Below are 14,522 nucleotides of genomic sequence, written 5' to 3'. Positions count from 1 at the left end.
GGGGCTGTCTGCTGCTAAACCAGTTCCTTTGTCAGTGTTCCTATTCCTCTGCCAATCTGTCTTAACTAGTAAATCTACGTGTGCCTTCTGAAGTCCATGTGAGTAAGACAGAGTACATTTCTCTAAAAAGATCACTACTGGTTTTTTTTTGGAGAACCTTCAGGTTATTCTGGCATATTGAACTATTCCCTCTTTCCCCTTTTTCTTTGTGTCACTTTAATCCTCTTTGCTTGCAAAGCACCTTTATATTGAAGTCAGGCTGCCATCCCTGGAGAGACTGCAGTTTTCCTCCCTTTCTCCCCTGCAGTGCCACCTCTAATGTGCCACATGTTTTATTAACTCATATTGTTGCCTTTCAAGAGGTTTATAAATCTCGCTTCTTGGCCTGCAATTTCTAAACCTATCTATTTTGGATTCTAAAACTGAGATGAGCCACTCCTCAGGACTTCTGTGAAGCTTTTTAATCCTCCCTCTGCCAATGTTCTTGTTCAGATGAACCCCTGTACTTGTGCCCTCGTGATCACCCTTATCACCCCTCCTTAAAAATGCTGCAAAGTCAAATTTAGTGTTTTGTGCTGTACCTAGAGTACTCTTAATCTCTGCCCTGACCTTGCTTGCAGCCCTGATTCTCTCCCTGTTTTTTCTCACAAACTGAAGAACTTTTAACTGCTTTGTTTTTAAGTAACTTTGTGGGAACTCAATACTGCACCGGTTCCCACATTTATTCCTACACTTTTTGGCCTCTAAGATACAACTTTTCAAGTGATGCGACTTGAAACCTCTGTCTGCTTCTTGTGTCCTTCCCAAAGAAGGAACGTGTTGGGGTTTCTTCTGTTCTTCTTTGGGTTGTGTTCTTGTTAGTGAAAACACCTTTTGACTCCTGGAGGATAACTGCTGGCATGTGCTGTCTGCAGCAAAGCTGACTTCATGAACCAGTTCCTTTCAGTCTTGAGTTTCAAAAGAGCAACCTGTTGACTTGCCTTCAGATCCACCTCTGCTTACTCTTGAGTCTCTTAACGATGTTGTGGTCCAAGGTTAATTTCTGTAATCTTTCATGTGTTCTCATTATGTCTGCACAAAAGGGAAGACTAAATGGCATCACTTTGCGTTGGTTCGTTAACTGTTGGAAGAAATTCCTTGCACTGTGAAATCCAGAAGGATCTTAGTCCTTGTACAGTTAATAAATAAATAAAAATAAGTTAAATCAAAGAAGAGAAAACCTTTCTAGGAGGAATCATCTCACTATGTCTGTATCTGTGGTGTTCTGAGCAGGTCTTGGCAGAAATCCTGTAAAACCACCACTTATTTTTTTTTTCTTGCTGTCCTTCTCCCAAATGACTGGTGTGATTCCTTCTCATCTTAGCCTGTTCTACCACAAGCATTCCTGCTATCCCATCATCTTGGAGCTACATGTTTTGGGAGCAGCTTAACCTTTTAACACCATCATAGAATGGTTTGGGTTGGAAGGGACCTTCAACATTGTCTAGATCCAACCTCCTCTGCATTGGCAGGGACACGTCCCACTAGATCAAGTTGCTCAGAGCCCCATCTGACCTGCCTAAAAAGGGCATTATTAACAATATAGTCCCTACTACCTTTAACTGTTACCTGGAATCTAGGGGCAGGATTCAAGTGTCTGTCTTCCTAAACCTGTTTGTAGGTGGCAGGCAGATCCCCACTTCCCCAGAAAAGCCTTTTATGAGCGTATGTTGAGGAAAGTTAAGTATATTGGAAACTATCATACTGAATACAACTATAGTATCATTTAGGTTGGAAGGGACTTCTGATCATCATTCACTTTCAGCTCCCCCAGGGGCTGGTCAGCTGTTTAAGTTACATAAAAGACTAGATAGTCTTCAAAAGCTTATAGGACTACACCGCTCTCTGAGCCTGGATTTCGGTTGATTTTGTTCTCTGCTTTGTGTCATCCCTGTGTCATCTGTAGCGTGTGGCTGGGAGGCAGGGAGCACGGGTTTGAGCTTCCTCAGGCTCAACCAAGAATTGCTCCTGCGTCACTCATTTCATGGTCGGTGGTTTTACACAAAAAGCTGGTGGAGCAACGGGCACATCGCCGCTTCCTCCGCAACGTTTGGAAAGTTGCTGGGGCTGGTCCGCGTTCTGCGGAAGGGCGTGTGTGTGTGTGTCTGGTGGCTTTTAAGAGGTGCTCAAAACTTATTAATGGGTGGGGGCCCTCAAACTGGAGTAGTTTGTGCGTGTGGGGCTTGGATGTGCAACCTGCCACCCAGAGCTCCTGCTGGCTGCAGATGGTGGAGTTTCTGCATGATGGATTTTACGACCGCTCCTGTGCTCAGCTCTGTTTGGGTGTTGTCCCCTGCAAAGTCGGGTTCTTTGAACATCTGATGTGGGTGAATAAGTGGTGGGGGATCTACAGTTAAGTGTGAGGTGCCTACTTTGCATTTAGCTCCTCAGCTCTTGTGGTCCAGCTCTGCCCCGCGTGTTCAGCTTGCTCCTGCTTCCTGAACCCAGGCTGGTTACTCAAGTCAAGAACCCAATACCCTGTGTTTACCCTCCAAGCCCGTGATAATCCTCACTCTGATTGATAGGAGAGGCAGTTCTGCTGGTGTTAGGAGATGAGTCAGAAGCAGTTGCTTTGATACGAAGTTACTGCTGCAAGGGAGTGGGTTGTCTGGAAATCTGATGCCTCTGCAGCTGCTGAAGTCAAACCCACTCCTGGTCTGGAGCATTGTGCTTCCCGACCCGCCTTTCCCTGAGCTTGGACACTTGCCACGTGCCAGAACAAGCTCCAGTGAGTAGCAGAGCATCGTCCATCCTGGCTGCTCAGCTGGGACTTTCCCTCCCCAGCAGAATCCATGGAATGCTTTTGAAGCAGCTGCTTGTCTGCTTCGCCTTGCCCCGCCAGTGCAGAGGGGATGGAAATGGCAGTGGAGATGGAGCCTGGAGGATCCACCAAGTCCTTCCAGAAATAACAAGTGGTTGACCATAGTTAAACTTGCATCCAGTACTTAGTCCTTCATAATTGGGTCCTTTACAGAGGAGCTAGGCTTTATAGACAGGGAAATGGGATGCCAGGGAAGAGGAATGCCTTGCCAGAGGTTATGCTTGGTGTGGGTTTTTATTGTTAGCTTTTTTTCTTCCTCCCCCCCCCCCTTTTTTTTTTTTTTGGCTTCTGCCTTGTGTTAGTGTGTCCTGAGGGTTTTTTTTTTTCAGAGTTGTAGTTGGCACTGCATGTGCAGTCAGCAATGCTAGGAACTTTTGTTGACTGGAGTTAAGTGTTTACAAAAAGAAATCCACAGGAAACTTTGGGGTTTTGATTGAAATTTTCGCCTGAGTAAAACCTTCTGGTGCTTTGTGCAGAAAACTTGCAGTGTGAATGTGCTGTCTGAGCAGATCACACTACTTCTTGTTGCTCATGCTGGCCAGAGGAAATCTTTTGGCTTCACAGAACATCATGAGAGTCCCTGACCCAGATGCAGCAGAGGGTGTGTAGACGCTCTGGACCCTAGAAAGGTGGTGTTAAAACGAAGCCTTTTCTACCAGTTTTTCCTCCAGCTTTGGAGCTTCCACTAACATAAATATGTTACTGTTAGGCTGCAGTGATTTAGAAGGTTGTTCAAATGCAGAGTGATGCAGAAAGCACCTACCATATGAGGAAAGGCTGAGAGAGCTGGGGCTGTTTAGCTTAGAGAAAAGGAGGCTGAGGGGGGGTCTCATCAGTGCTGATCAGTATCTACAGGAGGTGTCAGGAGGGTGGGCCCAGACCCTTCTCAGTGGTGTCCAGTGACAGGACAAGGGGCAATGAGTACATAAGAAACACTCCTTCACTCTGAGGGTAACAGAGCCCTGGGACAGGCTGCCCAGGGAGGCTGTGGAGTCTCCATCCCTGGAGATATTCCAAACCCACCTGGCTGTGTTCCTGTGTGATCTGTTCTAGGGGATCCTGGTCTAGCAGGGGGGGTTGGACTTGGAAGGGACCTCTGGAGATCATCTAACCCTGAACATTCTGTGTTTCTGTGAAGATTCTGGCCAGCTTGGCACAGCAGCACGTGGGGCTTCCCTTCAGCAGGGACAGGAGGGGGTGTGAGTCTGTGTGTGTGTGTCTGTGCATCTATAAAGGCATAGATTTCTATATCAATCCAAATATCAATCCCACATAGTAACTAACTGGGTAAAGCTGTAGTGGAAACAAGCTGTAGTTATGACTTGTAAAAACAGCAGTGTCATTCCAGAAGTGTAACTATTCTGGTTTTCAGACATGGCTGATTAGAAATAGAAAAACTGGCCCTTTTATTTCAGCAGGTTAAGGCTGGAATAACAGTTTTAAGGCAGCACTGCTGGTTGTTTTGGTGCTGATGATTCTTGGCAGATTTATCAGCAGTTCAAAACCACACGTTTGGGATTGAAAACCTTTCATGCTTCCTCCCTTAACTTCTGAAGAGTTGTTGTCTCTAAAGATAAAGTTAGAAGCTTGGTAACTCAGAGGGTGGAGGAAAGCAAACAGAATTACTCTGGAATTAAGTATCAAAGGGAATTGTCAGTGACTTCACCTTTTAACAGCTATTTTTGGTGTTCTTAAATATTTTAAAACTTACCTGCAGCTGCCATGATTCTCTGCTTGCCAGCACTGAAGTGTTGCAGAAATAAGGTAGTCTGTGGGTGGGGACTGGGCTCTGGTTCATCTTCAAAGCAATTTCTGCTGGGAAGCTTTGTTCCAGTTCTAGGAGCTGGAAATGATATGTGCTGCTGATGTGCAGGGAAGAAGCTGAATTTGCCTAAGAGTTTTTATTTCTTAATGTTCACAGCAAAATGGTGTGGGGGCTGTTTTTGTTTTACTCCATTTTAGGGAAGATCCATTACAAACATCCCTTTTAAAATGGAAATTCTTCTCCCCACTGCCCAAAAACGGGGAGGTGAGGGTGGCCCTGTGATTCAGCTGGTCAGGTGGAGTTAGCAGGGCTCCTTTCGAGCTGTCTGAAGTTATTAACTGAAGGTTTTCTTTAAATCTGAATCCATTAAAACAGTGCAATGAACTGAATGCTGAATTCAAATGAGGCAATTACTCTGGCAGTAAAAAGTTCTGACTAAGGCATAATTTTGTTATGTAAATTAGAACTTTTCAACCTTAAATGGTATTGTTGGCCGAGCCAGAGACTAACTGAAACACAGGAGGAAATAAAACCTTAAAGGAGAAATCAGTAATAGGTGAGGCAGAACTCTACCCTTTGTCTTTCTCCACAGACCAGAAATAGCAGGGAGCAGCTGAACCAACTTTGCTGGCTAAACATGTCCTCTGAGCATGTTGAGGTAACCAGTTTGCTCCTGTTTTCCTTCCTATAATACCTGATCTCACCTTTGTTTGCAGCTTCTCTTAATGAAGGGTGTTGTACTGATTGTCCTGCTGGATTCCTGAAAACTACTTGGAAGAAAGCCTTTTAAAAATACCTTCAGCTCATCTTTCAAACACCCTGGCATGAAGAATCATGAAGTAAATTTGATCTTCTGCTCCCAGCTTGTGAGATTTCAACAAGCAAAGTCCTGTGTTTAATTGGAGTCATAGAATCACAGGATGGTTTGACTTGGAAGGGACCTTAAAGGTCATGTAGTTCCAACCCCCCTGCATGGCCAGGGACACCTCCCACCAGCCCAGGTTGCTCCAAGCCCCATCCAACCTGCCCTTTAACACTGCCAGGGATGGGGCAGCCACAGCTTCCCTGGGCAACCTGGGCCAGGGTCTCACCACCCTCCCACTAATGTCTTCTCCCCAGGGTACACTGGTGGGCAGCCATCAGAGCATTTCTTTTTCCTCTTAGCTTGGAAAGCACAGCTCCAAAATGCCCTTCTGGATGGGGAAGGGAGGGCTGCAGGCACCATTCTCTGCAGCAGCTTCCTGCAGTGCTTCACCTGCTGCTTTTCTGGGCTGGGCTTTGGCCTCAGCACATCAATGCCCTGATCCTGCAACCAGACCCTCTGGAAAATGAGGCTGACACAAACTGTTGCAGTCTTGATTTCCCATGCTCTCTTATTCATCTGTTTCAGCACCCTGAAGTTCTATTTTTATCAGATTATTTTAGATTTTAGCATCCAGTTGAGAAGGCAAACAGGCTCAGTTGCGTTTTGCAGAGGAGACTAAACTGAGAGGTGACCCAGTTCCAACAAGAGCTGGAATTAGCACGCAGGAGGCACAGGGGGAAACTTAACCCCAGCACTAGGTGGGTGTATCTGCAGGAACAGGAGCTCTCTTTCTCCCCACATGGTTGTTTCTCCCCAGATGGTTTTGGCAGTTGCAAGCGCAAGGTGATGATCTTCCTGTAAAATTGGGAGGACAGAGAACTTGAACTTGCAAGGAAGCCTGGAGAGCACTGCACAGAAGCAAAGAGGTCCACTAGGTTTTATGCACACTCAAAGAAAGGTGAATGAAGCTTCTTGATCACAGAATCATAGACTGGTTTGGGTTGGAAGGGACCTTATAGATCATCTAGATCTGAACCCCCTGCCACAGGCAGGGACACCTCCCACCAGACCAGGTTGCTCGAAGCCCCATCCAACCTGGCCTTGAACACTTCCAGGAATGGGGCAGTCACAGCTTCTCTGGGCAACCTGGGCCAGGGTCTCCCCTCACAATGAAGAGTTCCTTCCACATATCCACTCTAAATCTCCCATCTTTCAGCTTGAAACCATTCCCCCTTGTCCTATCACTCCCTGCCCTTCTCAAAAGCCCCTCCCCAGCTTTCCTGCAGCCCCTTCAGGCACTGGAAGGTGCTCTAAGGTCTCCCTGGAGCCTTCTCTTCTCCAGGCTGAACACCCCAACTCTCCCAGCCTGTCTCCAGAGCAGAGCTGCTCCAGCCCTGGGATCATCTCTGCGGCTTCTTATGGACACACTCCAACAGCTCCATGTCCTTCGTGTGTTGGGGACCCCAGAATTGGACCTGCAGGGGATACAGTCCCCTCCCTGGCCCTGCTGGCCACACTGCTAGTGATGAAGCCCAGGACAGGGTTGGTTTCCAGGCTGCAGCACATGATGCCAGCTCATGGGGGTGTTAGGTGATGAGAAGCTCACTAAGTCCTCCTCAGGGCTGCTCTCAATCTGTTCTCCACTCAGCCTGTCACTGATGTACCTCTCCAAAACCTCTCTCCCCACACTTGTCACCCATCCTCTCACCTCTTAGCACTAGAGCCAGAAGGAGGAACCAGAACCTCAGGGGAAAACGTTGGTGCTCCCTGGCTCAGCTCTGCCATGGGTCGCTCTCGAGGGTCTTCAGTCCTGGCTAATCCCACGTGCAAGGTCCCCAAGCTGTTCTCCAGGTTACAGCATGTCCATGTGTGGTTTTGGTCAGTATCTGCTGGTATGGCTTCCTTCTTACAGCCATCCTGAGTGCTCAGGTGGGTCTGCTGGATGGGTGGGTGCTCTGGGTTCCCTCCTTCTTGGGAGCCCACCACATGGGTGCCCTGTTTAGTGTCCACAAGGGGCATCTCGAGGTAGGTGTGTGTCCTGATGGCACTGTGGCAGGACAGGGACAGCCCAGCTGGACTCTGCAGATGTCCATCTGATCCAGACCTCTCGTGTGTGCAAACTGCAGGTGTCACAAGTATAAATTTGTTTGACTTTATAGATGTTGTGGCTTGAGCTTTTAAATAAAAAGCTGTTTTTAGGGTAGAAACACAATTGCAGAGCAACTGGTGTGGTGGTGGCTGTCAAGGGAGACACGTTCAGTGTCTGAGTGTGTCTGTATCAGCTCGTGATAAATGTGGCATTGAACCTGCTGTTCTGAAACCAGCAAGCAGGGATTGTCCCCCTCTCAAAAAGGAGGCCTTTGCATGTAGGAATTCAAAGATTACGGTGGAAACATCATCTGTAGTTGGTTCTGTAATATGCTTATGTGATGCTCCTGGGAGAAGAGCCTGAAGTCTCCTGGGAACTGCATCCTCTGTGGCAGTGCCCTGGGCTGCTGTCTTTTTTGAGCTTTGAGTTGGAGGTAACAGAATGAGTGCCTGGGACTGTCACAGAATCACTTTGGTTGGAAAAGACCTTTAAGATCATCCTGTCCAACCAGTAACCGTACTTTACCAAGTCCAGCACTGAGCCACCTCCCCAGGTGCCACATCTAGACGACTTTTAAACCCATCCAGAGATGGTGACTCAACCACCTCCCTGGGCAGTGTGTACAGGTATATGTACAAGTCACATCCAAGTGTCTGCTTCACACTGTTAAATTCTCAACCATAAAAACACCTCCTTGAAAGGGGTCCTATTCAGCTGGACATGATGCTTCTCTCGGGGTGTTTCTGGGGGGCCATCTGATGTATAGCCTAAGGGCCCTGATGGGGAAGCACACCAGACTTGCCATTTTTGATGGAGATGTGGGAAACTGTTCTTTTCTTCCCCAGGGTAGGTTTCATTTTGAGTGGTATTAGGAGGTGAGAAATCTGCTGGGATCTGTGAGGGATATAATTACACCTGGTACTTTCCCTTTTCAGCTTTGACTGCACTTCACCTACTGAAAAGAACAGATACATTTCTATCTATGTGTCTGGTATCTAAAGATAAATCCTTGGACCCACGTGTGCCTTCAGCTGGATTGAGAAATGCATGGACAGTAGGATGGCTCTAACTCTAGAATGAACCTGTAGCTGTGTTTGCAGGGACAGAGCTTAATGATAGGATTTCTCCTCGTAACTTCCTGGAAACAGGTTTCTCTAACTGGAAGAGCTCTGCTATCCTTACGATCATAATCCTACCGCAAGAAGCTCTCCAGGGCTGGATGTTGCAACCTTGGGTGCTTCTTTTCATTTCTTGTGTGGTTCCCTCTGAGGTTTGGGCTGCTGGATGTGGAGTAGGCAGAGTGCTGGTGCCTACGCTGGGCCACCTTCTCTAATTGCAGGCAGGTATATTTTGCAGCTCTTAACTTCTTCCCTTTCTGTCTTTCTAGGGTTTCTGGTATGCACTTAAAGCCATATCTCAAGTTACAGAAGAAGGAGCGATCTCCAGAAATAAGCCAGGATTCCCTGAGGGGCCCACCTGTGAGCCATCAGAGATCAGCACAAGAAGAGAAATACACCAACAACTGCACCAAACTGAACGTTTTCCCAAAACCCTCCCTCCTGACTCCATCTCGAAAGCTTCTGGGGATTATTTATCCAAATACTATGTGCAATATGAACGGGAAAGGTCCAGCGGATGGTCCAAGTGCAAGGGAAAAGAAGAACGCCCTGTCTGCAACGATCCACCAGGGAGAAGAAGGGGAAGGGCCTCTGGATGTCTGGGCTGTAGTGAAACCTGGCAATACCAAGGAGAAGATTGCCTTCTTCGCAGCCCAGCAGTGCAGCAGCAACACCCGCCTGGGCTCCATGAAAATTAAGAGCACGTGGGACATCGACGGGCGAACAGCGAAACGCCGGAAAAAATCGGTAGATCTTAAAAAAGCCAAAATTCAACTGGAGAGAATGAGGGAGGCCAACTCCAGGTGCTCCCAGCCGGAGCCTTTTGCCTGTGGCATCGAGCACTGTTCGGTGCATTTTGGGAATGACAACGGGGAGGGTGTGTTCCCGGGCCGGTCCCTCTCGGTGATCGAGATGGTGGCCTTCCTGGAGCAGCGGGCGAGCGCCTTGCTGGTGGACTGTGCAAAGTCCTGCACGGCTGCTTCTACCACCAGGCTGAGCGCTCAGCCCAGAGCTCTGCTCCCCGTCTCCGACCCCTTCTCCTCGGCCGGGGCCTGCGAGGTGCACGGGGAGAAGGGACCTTGTGGTGGCGGCGAGCAGCAGAGCGAGCCCGTGCGCGTGCTGGACATGGTGGCCAAGCTGGAGTCGGAGTGTTTGAGGCGCCAGAGCGAGCGGGAGGCCGGGAGCCTCTCACGGAACAACAGCTTCCGCAGGAATGTGGGGAGGGTGCTCCTGGCGAACGGCACCCAGCCCGAGGGAGAGGTGGGGAAGGTCTCCTCGGGGGGCCAGGCTCTGGGGGATGGTGGCTTGGAGGAGGCAGGGGTAGCAGAGGCTGGATACGGAGGGCGGTGCGGTCCTCTGGGTGATGCTGAGCTGTGGGATGGTGCTGCCTGTGCTCGGCATCCTTTTCCTTCCGGGCTGGATGCTGGGGTGGGGAACGCGAACCCGGGGCTGGCTCACGCGGTGTTGGCGATAACCTCCGGCAGGAGCGACTCGGAAGCGCAGCTGGAGCCTCCCAGGGCTCTGCTCTCGGGGTGCCCGGCTGCTGCCAGGCTGCCAGCAGATCCCTTGCAGAGCAAGAACGCTGCTGGTGATTGTACGTCGGAAGAGCCTGGGATTTTCCCAAGGCAGAGCCTGCACCCTGCTAGGCAGGAGCCCCTGTGCATCAGTATATCCGTCACCAAGACCGAGAGAGGATGCAGGAGAGAGAAGCTTTCTGACTGCAGCTCTAGTGAAGACCCCCTCCCAGGGAGGCTGTTTTTCCTCCAAGCTGACCAGCCTGCCGCTCGCGAGCAACAGGCGCTACGGGAAAGTACCCAAGAAAAGCCAGGAGAAGCAGCTCAGAATGAGGATGAGGATGCTTTGGCATCTGACAGACCGTGCGTCGGAACCCGTGTCCCTACAGAGCCATCTGCCCTTCCTGTGCCACCCACAGAGGGGGCTTTGCAAGTACTTGATGCTTCCTGCTTGAAAAGGCAGGTCTCGCATGACTTTCTGGAGACCAGGTTTAAAATCCAGCAGCTTTTGGAGCCTCAGCAGTATATGGCCTTCCTGCCTCACCACATCATCGTGAAAATCTTTGGGTTGCTTCCTACTAGGAGTCTGGTTGCCCTAAAATGCACTTGCTACTACTTCAAGTTCATCATTGAGTACTACAACATCAGGCCAGCAGACTCCCGCTGGGTCCGTGATCCCCGCTACAGAGAAGACCCCTGCAAGCAGTGCAAGAAGAAGTATGTGAAGGGGGACGTGTCCCTCTGCCGGTGGCATCCCAAGCCATACTGTCAAGCTTTACCCTACGGGCCTGGGTACTGGATGTGCTGTCACCGGTCTCAGAAGGGCATCCCGGGCTGTAAGTTAGGTCTCCATGACAATCATTGGGTTCCTGCCTGCCACAGCTTTAACCGTGCTATCCACAAGAAAACCAGAGGAGCTGGAGCTGAAGTGGAAGAGGAATATTAGTGCACATCCACTTTTCCTGCAGGATTGGTTGGGGTAGGAGGAGATTCTCATGCCTTGTGCTGTTTACAGTGTATATAATTGTTGTGGTTTGTTGTTGTGTGTTGTTTTTTTTTTCCACAGGGCTATGAAACTGCACATCCTTAAACACAAGAGCCTTTACCTTTTAGATCAAAGAGCTTTTAGTCCATCTGTGTAAATAACACTATAAAAACTAATTGTACATATACAGAGTCTTACAGCTGGCTGAACAACGTAATCACTACAATGCAGCTATGATAGTGTTGCAGCTATAGTTGTGTGTGTTTTTAAGTGTCTTGTTTCAAAAATCTGTATATCCTGTATAATATATGAATGTTTCTGAGAAGAAACTCTAAATAGGTAAAGGTCAACTTGTTGAAAGAGTCTTCGGTCAACTTAACTGGACAACCTTAAAATTAGACTAGGCCAGATCCATTATAGTAGTGTGGCAGTGGATAAAAAGAAAAGAATATTATTGTATAGTCAGAATATAAAAAATTCTTGTCTACCTTACCTGTGTTGTCTGGTTGGGTTTTTTTTTTTTTTACTTAAATGAAATGTGCATTCTAGATCTGCCTTACCTGATTTTCTCTTGTAAAACTCTTGCCCCCAAATAAAAGTACTGTAAAACCTGTGGCAGAAACTTGGTACTGTGATGTAGTTCAGACTTTGTGCTTCCTGTGGAAAACTGGTCCTCCTCCTAAAAAGGAAACAAACAAACAAAACCTAAACCTGTTTTACTTGGAGAAGTCCCTGCTGTAATGGTCACAAGTTCCAGGTTTTCTTTTCCCTCCCATCAGCAGTGGAGGCTCAACAGAGGCTCCTGGTGCCTGGAGAGCTGGTGATAAGTGTGTAAAATGTGCAAAAATGAGGACTCTGCTTCTCTGCAGCTCAGGTGGGCACTGGATTCCCCAGGATGGGGCCAGCAGGATGAAAGTGGAGTTGCCTTGGCTTGGTGATGTTCTGGGAGCTTCGTCCTCTGCTGTAGGTGGGATTTTTCTGGAATCCTTGCAGTGCTCTGCCTGCTCTGCTGCAGCCTTGGGCATCTTGTTCCTGAGTTGGTGCTTCCAGAGAAGAGCTGTGAACGTTGGTGGCAGAAGCGAGATGAACTGTTCCTCGAGCTCTGGGTGGGAGCTGAGCATGGCATCTGTTCCAGGATTTCTTCTAACACATTCCTCTCCTGCAGTGTTCCTGACTCCAGTTACAGCCCTCCTGGTGCCCAGCTTGCTGCCTCAAGGTGAAGGGTTTGGAAGCCTGGGAATGTGCCCTGGGCAGCCCAGCAGTTCCCAGGAGCAGAGGAGGTGGAGCAGCAGCTGTGCTGCAGGCAGAGGGAGCCAAGCAAGGGCACAGCAGCTGTGTCTGCCTGGTCTGCCTCCCTCCTCTGCCTGCCCCTTCTCAGGACAAGGACAGACCCTGGCAAGCATCATTGCCGACAAAATCTGACCTGGAGGAAGAAGAGCTGGTACTTCCCACAGGGATCACTATGGCTTTCCTGTACCCTGCAACCCCCAAGAGAACACCTGGGACAGGGCGAGGAGCAGCATCTGGATGGGGTGGCTGTGCCCCTGGCTAGTCCTGGTTTCTCAACTTTCAAAGCAAGGTGTGGACAGGTGAGAAGAGCTTCTGGCTTGGGGGGCCAGGCTGAACCTCCTCCCTCCCTCTGCTTCTCCCATGGCTCCCTAAAACCGGAGTGGGATGGCATGGAGAGACTCTGCTTGTTCTAGAGCATGAGGTCAGAGGGTTTGAAGGCAGATGCTTTTATTCTGTCCAGTAGCAGTGAAAGAAAGAAAACGGAGCCCTTCAAAGGGTGGGCTGGGCAAGCTCAGGCTGCTCACAGGAGATGTAAAAGCTGCTGGTTTGTTTCCCCAGCCCCTGCTTTACCTGCTGCCCGGGGCTCAGGCATTCCCTGCTGCTCGGCTGTCTCTGCACCGCAGCAGACATGATGACAACCAGGAGGAATGAAACCAGAAATCTAACAGGAGGGTGGGGCTGCCTTGTAATCAGCTGTGAGCAGGGAGAGGAAAAGCAGGATCCCTCTGTAATTCCTGGCTTCATTCTCTTTGCGGGGCGCAGGTGTCACCCGAAGCTCCCAACAGAACAGCTTTCTGGAAGGAGCTGTTGTCTTGCCAAAGCCATCAGCATCAGGGGCCTTCAGCTTCATTTTCAATTAAGGAAGGAGGGGGAAGAAGCTGCTTTCCTGCCCCCCACCCACCACTCTGGAAAACTTGAGATAACCCGCCCCAGGCTGACCCCGGGGAGGGAAGTCCCTGCGAGGCTGAAATAGAAAAGGCAGAGGAAAAATCTTTTGTAACTAGATAAGGGGCCAGTGAGGTCATATTTTTTTCGAGCAGGGTGTGAGATTTTGGTCACTTTGGTTGCACAGGGGGAAAAAATGAGAATAAAAATAATAGCCTTGGGCTGTTCTGTTCCTTGGGTCCGTTCAATAGGGAGAGGACACTTTGCTCCCTACCCTGCCCACTTTGCCACCCTCCCCCTGAGCTGCCTGAGGAACGTGGGCTGTTTTATACATCATTTATTATTACCCTGCTTGCTGGAATTCTCCCTGGTGCACAGCGTTGCTGTGAGCAATTGTTTCACAGAACAACCTTTTGCATCCAGCAGGGGGTTGGTTCTCAATATAGCAGCCCTGCTCTGCTGCCTACAAGCTTGATTTTTTTTATCCCCCTATGAAGTAGGAAAGTGCCTGTTCCTGTTTCCTTAAGGGCCAGTTTGGGGAGAACCCAAGGACTGATTAACTTTTTTTGTTTCCCCTCTAAGAGGCAATAAAAAAAACAAACCCAAACACAACAAAAGGCCAGTGTTGGATTTAGAAAATTGTGTTCAGAAGAACTGTGAACTAAAGACTGTGCTTGACTTTGCTGCCTGGAAGGGGTTGGGGTGTCTGCACTGACTTTCCAGATACCCCTGTGAAGAAATGGTAACAACATTTCCATTGTTTGTAAGCTTCCAGTTTTCATCAAGCTCTGAGGGTCTTCTGCCATGGACACCACTGAAAAAAACCCACCCGTGGCTGAGGCTTGTGGTTGGGTCTTGCTCCATCCTGCCCGTTTTTACAGCAGCTTTTCCTGTTTGCTGCATTCCTGTAAGGAGGCTCTGTGATGCTCTGGCAGCTCAGCCTTGGCCCCAGGTCACTTTCTGCAGCCTTTTGCCCCCGTGCCAGCCCCTCAACCTGCCATTTTACAGCTGCACATCCAACCTCCACTTCTTGCCAGGTGAGAATGGTGCTGCAGCCTCACCCTGGGCTGTTTCTTTTCTCACTCTGCATTGGGCTGTAGTGGGCCGAGTAGGGGTGGTCTCAGGGGCTGCTCTCCTGCCACAAACCAGGGTGGGAAGAGGACAGACCCTCCTGCTGCTGGCACAGCAGTGACTTAAGCACCATGTGGGCA

The 14,522-nt window shown here is 49.3% G+C and overlaps 1 protein-coding gene across 6 annotated transcripts in view; it reads left to right on the top strand.

Annotated features, from left to right (window-relative positions):
- FBXO34 (F-box protein 34) overlaps positions 1 to 11,749 on the top strand; it is a 42,378-nt gene extending 30,629 nt beyond the window's left edge. For all 6 annotated transcript variants that reach the window (XM_051620677.1, XM_051620678.1, XM_051620679.1 and 3 more), the window contains one exon: positions 8,907 to 11,749. In XM_051620677.1, coding sequence (XP_051476637.1) covers positions 8,907 to 11,097 — 2,191 coding nt within the window. In that variant the 3' untranslated portion in view covers positions 11,098 to 11,749. The remainder of the gene's footprint in view (positions 1 to 8,906) is intronic.
- The last annotated feature ends 2,773 nt before the right edge of the window (positions 11,750 to 14,522 follow it).

Source organism: Apus apus, chromosome 5 (assembly GCF_020740795.1).
Source record: "Apus apus isolate bApuApu2 chromosome 5, bApuApu2.pri.cur, whole genome shotgun sequence".
Lineage (NCBI taxonomy): Eukaryota > Metazoa > Chordata > Aves > Apodiformes > Apodidae > Apus > Apus apus.
Note: the sequence above shows the minus strand (reverse complement) of the source record. Positions and strands in the feature narration are given on the sequence as shown.